The sequence below is a fragment of the Microchirus variegatus genome, assembly GCF_963457635.1.
Source record: "Microchirus variegatus genome assembly, chromosome: 14".
NCBI classification, from domain to species: Eukaryota; Metazoa; Chordata; class Actinopteri; order Pleuronectiformes; family Soleidae; genus Microchirus; species Microchirus variegatus.
The window spans coordinates 337,349-349,688 of NC_139815.1; the positions used below are offsets into that span (position 1 = coordinate 337,349).

The 12,340-nt window shown below is 40.9% G+C and overlaps 1 protein-coding gene across 1 annotated transcript; it reads left to right on the forward strand.

The window, feature by feature from the left end:
• Positions 1-1,965: 1,965 nt before the first annotated feature.
• On the forward strand, positions 1,966-10,676 carry ildr1a (immunoglobulin-like domain containing receptor 1a; the record flags this gene model as incomplete). The annotated part of the gene is made up of 9 exons (XM_083900991.1): positions 1,966-2,011; positions 2,666-2,836; positions 4,957-5,106; positions 7,039-7,158; positions 7,331-7,477; positions 8,754-8,876; positions 8,964-9,145; positions 9,876-10,493; positions 10,638-10,676. 9 exons carry the CDS (start codon positions 1,966-1,968, stop codon positions 10,674-10,676), a joined length of 1,596 nt encoding a protein of 531 aa, XP_083757117.1.
• Positions 10,677-12,340: the final 1,664 nt, after the last annotated feature.

The following is a 12,340-nucleotide window of genomic DNA, read 5'->3' on the forward strand; positions in this document are numbered from 1 at the left end:
CAGGATTAAGAAAATAAAAAATAAAGCCATGATGTGAGTGTCTGTAGGTGCACAGTGTCTCTGAGGGAAAGACAATCATAGAGAATTTGAAGGACTCTTACTCAGAAAACACTTCAGCAGGCTGCACTAATAATCATAGTTCTATTCATATGCAGACATGTGCAGTGGACTGTTTTAAAATAAATGACTTTGAAGAGAACTCATATGATATGAACGAGTTTAGGCTGACCTCTAGTGGATTTAACAGAGTTACACCCTTAACAAGACTTGCATTGTACAATTTTGTCCAATATTTACTTTTGATTTGTCCCTTTCTATGGGACTAGGGTTAGTTTACTTTATAGAGTGCAATTAACCCAGTCAGTGAGGAGGATTTGGGATTGGGCACCAAGCTCAGAGGTTCACCAACCTGTCAGGATATCAGGATATGAACCTGTCTACAAACTCCCTTAGTCCACTGTGACTCATTATGTACAATATTAACATATGAAAATGATTCAATATGTCATTGTTTATATCCATGATCACAAGGCCGTTTGGTGTAGTATTTTATCACCTGATGCAAATGATGGTGTATCTGTATATACGTGTGTGTGTGTGTGTGTGTGTGTGTGTGTGTGTGTGTGTGTGTGTGTGTGTGTGTGTGTGTGTGTGTGTGTGTGTGTGTGTGTACTAGGACCAGTGAGGGTTTTAACCAACAAAGTGAGGTCATTTTTACGAAGTGAGGACATTTTGTCCGGTCCTCACTTTGTTTTCAGTGAAATCACTTCCTGAGGTTGTAAACATGTTATACTTTGTGTTTAACAAATGTCCTCAATTTGGTACAAAAACCTGTTTTCCAGCCCTGGTGTTTCACACACATTTTGCTCTGGGGCTCCACCTGCAGACATTGTATGGTACTGCACCCAGTAGTTCTTTATAGATGTCATTCCTGAAGTAGATATTTTGTAATTGTGTTGATTTATAAAGTGGAAATGCTGGTCCTCACTTTATCAGCACTTTTACCTGTTCCTCAGTATGCAGCAAGTACAAGGATGTGTGTGTGTGTGTGTGTGTGTGTGTGTGTGTGTGTGTGTTCTTGTACGTGCGGCATACTGAGGACCAGTGAGGGTTTTTAACCAACAAAGTGAGGTCATTTTTTCGGAGTGAGGACATTTTGTCCGGTCCTCACTTTGTTTTCACTGAAATCACTTCCTTAGGTTGCTATAACATGCTATACTTAATTTGTCAAAAAAAACAACTCACTTTTTGGACAATATAGTATAGTATGATTTTTTTGTCAAATTTTGGATCAAACATTTTGGGTCAAAATTTTTGTCAAATTTTGGATGACAGTATAGTATGACGTTTTTGTCAAATTTTGGACCAAAAATTTTGGGTCACATTTTTTTTTTCAAATTTTGGACGACATGGTATAGAATGACGTTTTTGTCAAATTTTGGACCAAAAATTTTGGGTCACATTTTTTTTTTCAAATTTTGGACGACATGGTATAGAATGACGTTTTTGTCAAATTTTGGACCAAAAATTACAAATAAATAAATAAATAAAAGTTTTCCTACAAAACTAAATGATAAACGTCACATTGTTGAGTAAATAAACTGAATTCAGAACTCTTTCTGAATTCTTTTTGTGTTTGTTCTTCCCTTCACAAAAGTGAGGAGGAGGAAATGAGTACTCATATTTCCCACGTTCGGGGGGTTTCTCTGAACGTACCTGATGACGTCACAGACTGGGACTGATTTACCTGTTTCGGGGGCGTGGCTACAGACTGAGAAACGAAGAAGAAGACACAACAATGAAGGCTTGTGTTGAGCTACAGCTCTAAGTGCGGGACACACTTTGTTTTAGTTCAGTTAATTTTTATTATTTTATTTCATTTCTTTGACTTTGTGACTTTGTGACTTTGTGACTGTGTGAATCTTCACACTTTGTGCTCGTGTTCGCCGCAGCTGTGTCGTCATCATGCGGAGTGTCGTCGCCGCGCTGCTCCTGTCGTCGATACTCAAAGGTAAAACCACGTCCATTTTACCTTCAACATGTTATAAAACAATTATTTTGACTGTTTTCACTGAAGTCGCTGTTTCATTTTCCAATTTGAGACTTTAAAAAAACCAAACCCTGCAGGTATCGGTCACGTGACTGTGTTTGGATGATTATCTTGTCTCAGTCTCACCTTCATTCATTACTTACATGTTTGTTTAAGGTTAAGTCTGCTAAGAGGAGAGAAATGTTTTTAGTGTATTTCATCATTTAACATTATACTATATTACTTGTTTGTATTTGGATGATTTAGCAACTAATTGTGTATTATTGTGGCTATATAGTGTTTCAATTATGTGCTTTACTGACTTTTAGTCTTACATTTTGTTGTTAAAGTCACTGACCTGGACAGTTCAAGTCAACAGGTTTCATTCCATCTCTGTGAATAGTTGTTGATGGTTTCAGAGTAAAGCATTTCCTGTGTCTGTAGTCTGTGTCTCCTGTTTTTCTGGTTCTTCCACTTTGAAATAATAAACTCCTGCTCAGAGAAACCACCACACACATTGTTTCAGTCTGACGTCACTGCTCTTCTTTCTGCCCGGCAGCTCATGCTACAGGCAAATACACAGAGTAGTAGTTGTAGTTGTAGTAGTAATCCGTCTGCCTGTCTGTCCCTCCACAGTGTCTGTCTGTATTCAGGTGAATGTTCCCCAGCAGGAGCGAACCACAGCCCTGTTCGCCTCAGTGATCCTCCGCTGTGATTACAGCACGTCTGCAAACCCTCAAGATGTCCTGGTCACCTGGAGGTTCAAGTCCTTCTGCAAGGACCCTGTGCTGGAATACTACTCCACATGTAAGACTTGGAGTACACACACACACACACACACACACACACGATACAAGAGAATATACACATATATGGAGGCATGGTTCTCGGTAGAGCTGAAACAATTACAATTATTACTGAATTAATCGTCCACTATTTCGATTATCGATTTGAAGCTTTTTTTCAAGATTTAAAACAAGATTTCTGATCGTTTCAGCTTCTGAAATGGGAATATTTTCTTAGTTTCTTTGCTCCGTAAAACTAAGAAATCATTAGCAAAAACAAGACATTCGAGAACATCATCATCATTTCCAGGTTTGACAAACACCGATCAAAGTTTTTTAACGTTTTCTGACATTTTATGGACCAAACGATTATGCGATTGATCATGAATATAATCTACAGATTAGTTGATTATGAGCTCTAACTCTCACACAACCTAGAAAACATGGAAAATGATTGTCCAGTTTTCCAGTCATGGAGTAAAATGTCCTGGAAAAGCTTAGTTCCTTGAATGTAATTTCTTCTCGCTCTTGTTTTTTTCTGCCTTGTGAGTGAATCTATTTTCTTAGAAACAAAACAATCTGACAACAATTTAAATACAAGCAATAAATTATAGATGCAGCAGAGTAAACAAAGGTAAAGACGAATATGTATAAACCATACATACGTTTAAAATAGTAAGACGCTACATAAAAGCCAGACTGAAAATATAGCCAACAGACACTTATTAACCTCAATAAGTGACCTTATTGTAAATAAAGTTGATTATGCTAGTGAAGTGCTTGCTGCACTGCAATCTGTGGCTGAGTTTGTCTTATCCTATAATACATTTGTTGTATTTTCTGAGCATGTGAGAGATAATTTCAGGGATCATTTATAGCTGTAGCTGTATTCGCTTTGGTCAGATAAACAGGTTTGAACTCACAAAGTCCGTCATCATATACAAAATACACATGCAAGAAAAAAAACAATCATTTCCCCTCCGGGAGCCTTCAAATGGTCACTTTCACCCCCTGATATACTGTGTATTACAAGATATACAAATCATAGAAACCCGAATCGGAAAGAACCAAACCAGGGCCACGAAGGAAACTAAATTAAAAGTTAAGTTGCAAATTGGCTGTACACAAGGGTTGGAGTTTTGAGATTTCTTTCCCTAAATGGATTTTTCTCGATCACATCAGACACGGATTAACCTTCAAAACCATTAAAATCAGTTTACTCTCACAGACGCAGACATGAAGTCGGCGTGTGTGTGAATAAAGAGCAGAGATGTTAGAGCCCATTTCATGTGAGGAGACGCATCCAGGACACATTGTTGATTCCAGGTGTGAACAGTCACACTTGTGATAGGATCACCGAGACTGGATGTCCTGGCCCTGTTCAGACCAGGGATTAGCAACCGTCCTGAGTGATCCAATCTTGCAAAGTGTTTTGCAATATTGAATGTGTCCTGAATGTGTCCTGAATGACACCCAGCTACTCAAACCCCTCTCAGAGGTGCTGTGAGACAAATGTAGCCACGTTCTTTTTTACCTGTGTGAATGCAGACGTGTCCCCATGTCCTGACCCTGTTCAGACCACGGAGTAGCAACCGTCCTGAGTGATCCAATCAAAGCTCGCAAAGTGTTTCGCAAGCGTCCTGAATGTGACCTAAATGTGTCCTGAATGTGTCCTGAATGACACCCACTCTTACTTAGTGCTGTGCAAAAGTTTAACGCGTGTTAACGCATGACACGTTTCCATGACGACTGACCGGAAAAAGACACACGTGCCGCATGTTATGGAAACGTATCGTGCGTTAACGTACGTTACCGTTGACGTGTTAACGTTTGACACCTTTTGGTGCTCATTTGTGCAATGTATGAATGATTATCATGAGTGGAAATTTTAGCAGCTTTGCACCACCGCTGCTAAATGAATTTTGGGAAAACGCATTGTGCATTTACATTCACTGTGTGAAAAATACTGTAGAATTGTGTGCTTGATCCACGCACGATTTTTAGTCAGTATCATTGTCAAAATTTCGACATTGGGGTCAAACATAACCAGTGGTAGTGAAATCTGAGCTTTTTGTCGAAAATGACTGTGATTAATTGTGTGAATAATAAATTCCCGGTGTCTTTGTGTCTTTGTTTTCGCAGCGTATCAGTCCTCTCTACAGTTAGGACAGGACCCGGCCAACGATTGTCCAGATCGACAGCGAACTGTGCGCACTGTGATCCAGAAGAGAGGGAGCAATGAGCCCATTCTGGGAGCAGAATATCGCCAACGCAAAATCACCATCCAAAACAGTGAGTGCATGCAAACACACATGCAGCCAATCTTTATATTCTCTGCTGCACAATTTAGAGAAATGCGATGGTGACGCGTGTCTGCTGCAACGCTCCAAAAACAAAACTAGAGTATTCATTTAAAGCTCACATAGAATGGTCCTGTTGCACATATATGTGAGTTATAGAGGTCTACTTACATACATTAACTTGTTTTTATGCTCAAAAACCTCCTAGTACTAACTCACTGAAGCTCTCGTCAGCCACGCTTTCAGACTGAAATCTCACACCCAGAAGACAGACTGTGTTGTGATTGGTCAGCCAGCGTAGATATTTCCCAACCGTCAGTACCCGGAAGTGACATATTCAGCACACCAGCTCTCAGAAGCACAGCTCCCCCCTCTTGAACGGTGGATGCACTGCTCCTCATTATCAAAACATTGTTTTAACAGTGTTTAAAAATAGCTTCTTCACGACTCCCCGCCTCAGTCCCTTTGACGACCTTTGACCCAGAGTCAGACCCAGAGTCAGAAGACACTGTTGCTCGTGAAACACCTCCACAACGGACGTTATTCTTCTTCTGTGGTTCAATGTATGTAACCGGATGTGCCCGAACTAGTGCCCGGAGCAGGAGGATCTGCTGTTCAGGAGAACCGGTGTTTATGTAACCGGACCGGGTTTTTTCAGAGATCTCACTGAGCCTGAGATTAAGATACAACACAGCGTTCTCAGCAGTGGCTTAACTGTTTGTTTAGAACCTTCAGGGCTTCGTAAACGAAGTAATGTCGCAGATACACACCAAAAAAAGGCGTTAATTGGGAGCTTTAATTCCTATCTCGCACGGCTTGTTCAGCACAGGGATCATTGTTCCACATGGACCGTTTTAGCAGATGCACACAGCACATTGCAGCTGATGGGATAGACGGAGAGTGAAACAGGCTGTATAAGGCAGAAAATGTCCAAAGTGTGGGACCCTTTCACACTTAAACAAGAAGCCAATATGGTGCAGTGTAACCACTGTAAACAACAACTGGCGTATCACAACAGCACGTCCTCAATGATTCAGCATCTGAGCCCAAAGCATCCAGTTGCTAACACTGCCGGCACATGCTAACGTAAACATTATGTTAGCTGAATTAATGTAGCTTACTCGGGCTGCAGCTGTCGAATATTTTTGCAATCAAGTATTCTACCGATTATTCCTCTATGAATCGAGTAATCGGTTTAAAAAAATATATATATATATATATATTATAATAATAATTGTGTGTCCTAGTTTAATCGAAAAATAATTGGTCGAATACACGATTACAAAAATATTCAGTAGCTGCAGCTATACTGCCTTTAAAAGTTAATGTTCCTCCAACAGTATTTTGTGATATTTGTATTTATCTTAAACTGTATTGAGTATGTTTTTGTAGTTGTTGTTGCATTTGACTCCTCAGTAAGTTATTTAACCTTCTTATGTAAGTGCCAATACACTGAGAGCAGTAAGACTCTTACTATCACTATGTTTGTGTTAGCACTGGCAGGAGGACGGATTGCAAAGAAACTAATCCCCAGAATAGCTGTTATTGAGATAATTATTAGTTATAAAGGGAAATTCTCAATGTTTACTTCAAAAATCGACACTGTATGTGTCTAAATGGGTAAAACACTGGTATAGCTACAGCATTTCAGCCGGCAACTGTTACTGTATTAATATTTTAAATTGTAGAGAGCTTAGCACATGTCATTTGTACTCTTTGTAAATCTGCCTTTTTACACCAACTACCATTAGACGAAGCCCTTTTTCAAAAGTCTTTGATCAGAGAAGCCACTTACAAAGAATTCAGTCAACTCGAACGAGGAATTGGCCACAGCTCAAACGTGGGGCCAGGTTTCATACAGTCACAGTTTCTATTCATAATATGACTCATTCTTATTGTTCCTTGTGTGTGTGTGTGTGTACAGATGCTGACCTGGTGATCAATGAGGTGATGTGGTGGGACAACGGCGTCTACTTCTGCGCCGTGGACGCCGCTGGAGACACCAGCGGAGACTCTGACAAAGAAATCAAACTCATCGTCTACCGTAAGGAAATGAAAAGAACGATCAAACCAAAGTAATGCCAAAGTTTCACGGTGTCTTCTGTACTGAATGTCCTCCTCCTCCTCCTCCTCCTCCTCCTCCTCCTCCTCCTCCTCCTCCTCCTCCTCCTCCTCCTCCTCCTCCTCCTCCTCCTCCTCCTCCTCCTCTCTCGCAGACTGGTTGACGGTGTTGTTCATCGTCATTGGCGCCCTGCTCCTCATCCTCCTCTTCTGTATCTGCTGCTGCCAGTGTTGCCCTCAGGCGTGCTGCTGCTATGTGCGCTGTCCCTGCTGCCCACAGCAGTGCTGCTGTCCTGAAAAAGGTAGGAAATATTGACAGTTTAAGGCATTTTAATAATAAGTTGTATTGATTGCGGTGGGGAAAACTGATAATGTATGTACTCAACTTAACGGCAACATGTTGGAGTCTACTGTGTCTGGACAGGTTGAAATCAAACAATCTTTTTCCTTTGCGGTTTTCAAAGAATTTCCTGTAAACACGCCATTGTTTCAGGAAATATCTCCGTCCACAAAGAACCCAAAGAAATAAAAGAGAGTAAGATGAGTTGCACTGTAACGTTACACCAAAAAAACAGAGAAGAAGATGTTGTACACGTTAGATTTAGTTTTGTCCTCTCTTTGTTTTACGATTCAAAGTATGCATATTCACTTAAACCGATTTCCGTTTGGACGGCCCCTTAGTCTGGTCCTCTTTTTTTAACCATTTACAGAGTAAATAGTGTGTGAAGTTTGCATGTTATTTGCATGTGTTTGTCTTTTTTTCCCTTTCCTTCCATAGTCCAAATACTGACAAAGGCAGATTGGGGTTAGGTACAAACAGGGACTCTAAGAACCTGTTTGTACCTGGTACAGTACAATTATCTCATGTTCAGAGCTGTGTTCATCATGTTGTCCTGAATGTATCTCAGATTTGACCACAGATCCCACATTTGAAGGATGTTTGAGGATGTGTCCACATTCCTGAGCTGCATGAATGCTTTTCTCTGGATAGGTTATAGAGACTCTAGAGTTGGTAAATGACGGCTTTTCCAAATGCTAACTGCTGTTAGCTGCCGAAGCCTCAGTGACGCTGACGTAGTTTCCTGTGTCTCGTTTGCATTTAAAGAGATGCGCGCTCAAAAGCGAGCGTTCTGAACAGGGTTGTTTTGGCAGAGGAATGGGCTACGTGCACAATGGAACTTCTGCCTAGCAACCGGTGAGCTGGGCTGCTTCCAGTAGGACAAATTTGTGCAAAGGGGTACACAACAATGTAGGGCTGACGTTCTGACTTTTTGATACGATAACCGTCTCTCTTCCGCCTATTTTTTTACAAACAAAATTGACTCTACGACTCACTAGCGTCTCCGGGAAATCACAACGACAACACGACCTACCGGAAGCAGCCCGGCAGAAGTTCCATTGTGCATGTTGCCTATTGAACTGCTGTGGTGCTTCATCCTTAAGGTATTTTGACCAACGCATGTCACAGACATGTTCATTAGGACACCAGGGAACTCGCTTAACTTGGAGAAATAGGGGATAATATGAGTCCTTAAAGAGATCAGTCTAAATCATACATTTGCTCTGCTAATATTTCAGCTGTGATGCAGCATCGTATGATGAAGGATGCTCAGAGAGCCATGACGCCCTGGTTAGGAGGGCAACCTGTGTACGGACCCATGAGCCACGTTTCCTCCCAGATGAACCCACTTCTCTACCCAGGTACATGTTGTCACTGTGAACACTGTCTGTAGATATTCATCCACACACGCGCTCATTTGTGTCTGTGAATTGTCTTTGCTTGTGTAGGATCAGTTTCAGGGAAGAGCATCCCTCTGAAGCCGATGCCTCTTCCTCCTCCTCAGTCCTCAGCGTACAGCATGCCTCCTCCTCCCAGTATGGGCACCCACACGCCCTCCAACACCAATCACATGCTTGATTACCTGGAGAGCCAGGTGAGGGGGATGGACATGAACAGCCCTTTGTTACAGGTACGCAACTTTATTCCACTATAATTGTATCCATTGTTTCTCAGGGCTGCATTATTAATCTATTTAAATACAGGCTGTAAATGAGACCAGACTTCGTTAGTTACAATTGGTTTTGCTACTGAAACCTTTTTAAAAAGTCTGCAGATTTCCAAATTCATGTTAATGTTTTATTCCAAGAATGTGAATTAGGTTAAAGGGGGAAAAAAGACACTCATCTCAAGTGAGGTGGTATGAATACAGTGTTGAAATAAACAATAGTTATAAACATTAAGAAGAATAAAAGTGTATTTGTAGGTTAGAAGAAAGCTGTGGAGGAAATGACCAGAAGAATAAAAAGAATTGTCTTAAAAATCTAAAAGAACATTAAAAAAAATACGATAGGTAAAAAAAACAAAACAAATGGTTAGAGTTGTTGAATCGTTTGGTTCATAAAATGTTACAAAACGTTGTTGAGTGTTTGGCAAACCTGGAAATTGTTTTTGTTCACAAATGCGAAAAAATATTCGCATTTAAGAAGCTAAAACAATCAGAAATCTTGTTTAAATCATGAAAAAAAGCTTCAAATCGATGAGCAAAATAGTTGACAATTAATTTAGTAACAGATTAATAATCAATGAATTGTTTCAGCTCTATAAATAATGGAATACAATACAGTTAAATGTATATAAAATATGTTTTAAAATGACCTCAAGGAGTAGTATTTATGCATTCTTTCCCCCCCCCCCCCCAGCCTCAGCCACCTGCCCCCCCACACATGCAGCAGATGCCACCTCCCATGCAGCACATGCCTGGCCCAATACCGTTCTCCCCTGGGCCCCCCAGCATGATCTCTGCCCTCGACGACGGCCCGGTCGACCGTCGCATCATCACACTTCAGCCAATCCGTGAGCAAAAGCCCCCCCACAGCAGAATGCCACCCTCCGCACCCAAGACACGCCCGCCGAGCTCGAGCGAGAGCAGCCGCAGCGGCTTCGGTCGCCGTGACGATCGAGGAGTGCCGGGTCGCCGTTACCCATCGCCCCCGAGATCGAGAGGAATGCCCCGCAGCCACAGCCAAGATTCACTGGATGGGCGGAGTTACAACGGCGCGCGAGGAGGCATGGACCGCCCCCGCTCACGCTCCAGGGACGACCTGTTCGACAACAGGTCCAGAGGAAACTACTCCCCTCCTGCGTCGCGGCGCCCGAGACAAGAGTCGTGGAGCTCGGATGACGAGGATAGCAGCAGGAGAGGAGGAGCAGGAGGGAGGAGGAGAGGCGGAGGAGGAGGCTACGGAGACAAACCTCCCAGCTACACCGAGTACGAGCCCGGGCAGAAGCCGGGAGCGCGGAGGAACGAGCGCTACACTGTAAGACAGTCGCTGCTTTAATCACTGCACTTCAAGCACAAACGCACGCACACACACACACACACTGTAAACACACAGTTCTATTTAAGGTGATGCTATATTGTTGCCAGTAAAGTGAATCTAAAGCTAGTGTGTCTCTCTCAGGACAAGAGCTCTCGCAGTGGCACCAGTGTCGTCATCTGAAACCGTCCACCTGTGAAACGCCCTGTGACCTCAGGTTCAGAGAACACGCTCACACCCTTGTCTAGAACTGGGAGAACTTTGTCGTCTGGCCACCGCTTTAGATTTTAAATAAGTGAATGAATGAATCAAATTGTTTTATTACATTTTGATAAGTGGAAAATGTGGTTTGATTCCCACCAAGTGTGAAGGCAGTAAGTAAAAAGTCTAATGTTATGAAGGAACCCTTTAGTTTGTTAATGAGAAAACCAAGTCCTGACTACTGAACATATGTGTTTTTTGGGACAATGTCGCCCTCTGCTGGTTCATCAGAGTAATGAAAGAAAATCTATGGCAAAGCCTCAGATTAAACTTCATAATCCAGGAACTTTGTAACCATAAGAACCCAAAATTGTTCACTGCAGAATAAGTGACTCAGGGACGGTGAACAAATGGAGAGCGCTTGTTACAACAGAGCTGTTAAAACCCCTCATCAATATGAGCAGAATCATGTCAATGCTGATGTTAGTTTTTACCATTTCTGTATATATTTTATAAATTTTTGATGAAAAAACTGTTTGTTTTACTATTATTTTAAATCTGTACATAAGAGTAAAGAATTTAATGTAAAACGCTGTATGTAAATAAGTATGGAGGATGGGGGTTGTGGATTTTTCTTACTCTTTTATTGCAGTTGTTGGAAACTTAAGTGTCCACCTCAGAAGGAAACAAGTTGTTGTTACTCTTGTGTTTTTAAGTTGTTTTTTTTTTGTTTTTTTTTACACTGTACAGTTTATTATTGAAAATAAACAAATGACCTTTTGGGTATGACATAAGTGCATGTGTTTTATTTCTGTTTGAACTTTCACGGTAAAACCACTGTCCACTAAAGCACCAAGTCTTTTTTAAAGCCACTTTTACATCTTTGTTACATTATAAGAATGTGCTTTAAAATAAGATCACTGATCAATGTCATCAATATCAGTGTTTTTTTATTTTATACTTGCATATTTAATTTAATATTTAAACATAACTGATATAATTGTGAAGAAATGTCACTCTATTATCATGAATAAAGGCCAATAAATAGGTAATAAACAAAGTAAAGGACACAACATGGTGGCCACTCTGGGTACTGCAAGAAAACATACTCATGGGGCCCAAAAAGCAATCGTGTTGGTGATTTGCACTTCAGGGCCACCGTAGTTATGTACAGCCGAAAGCATTTTCTTTCTTCTCTGTTGCTTTTCTTGAAAACATCTGTAAGAAATGTCCAATAATTTTATTTCAATATAAATATATTTTATTTTACATTTTAGCTAAACTATTTAGATTTAACATTTAGATTTAGATTTAAAGGTGCCATATGTAAGAATGTGGCCAAAAACGGTTACTACATTGAAATTCAAAATACCGAGGTCTTTTAGGTTTTGTTTTCTGACATAACTGGCAACCCGTGGTTGCTCGGGAGCTGAGACTCTACTGACTGCAATGATTGGTAGACGGCAGTAGGTGGCGCCACATGCCAAAACATAAACATGATTTGCAGTCTGCAAAATATATTTTTTAATGCAAATATTTTGTCTGTACTGTTGTTGTTGGTGAGTTCAGTTTGTTATATGAACATTATTCCTGAGTCTCTGTGACATATTAGGAGGATTTTATGGCCAGTTGCTTTAGATTTATTA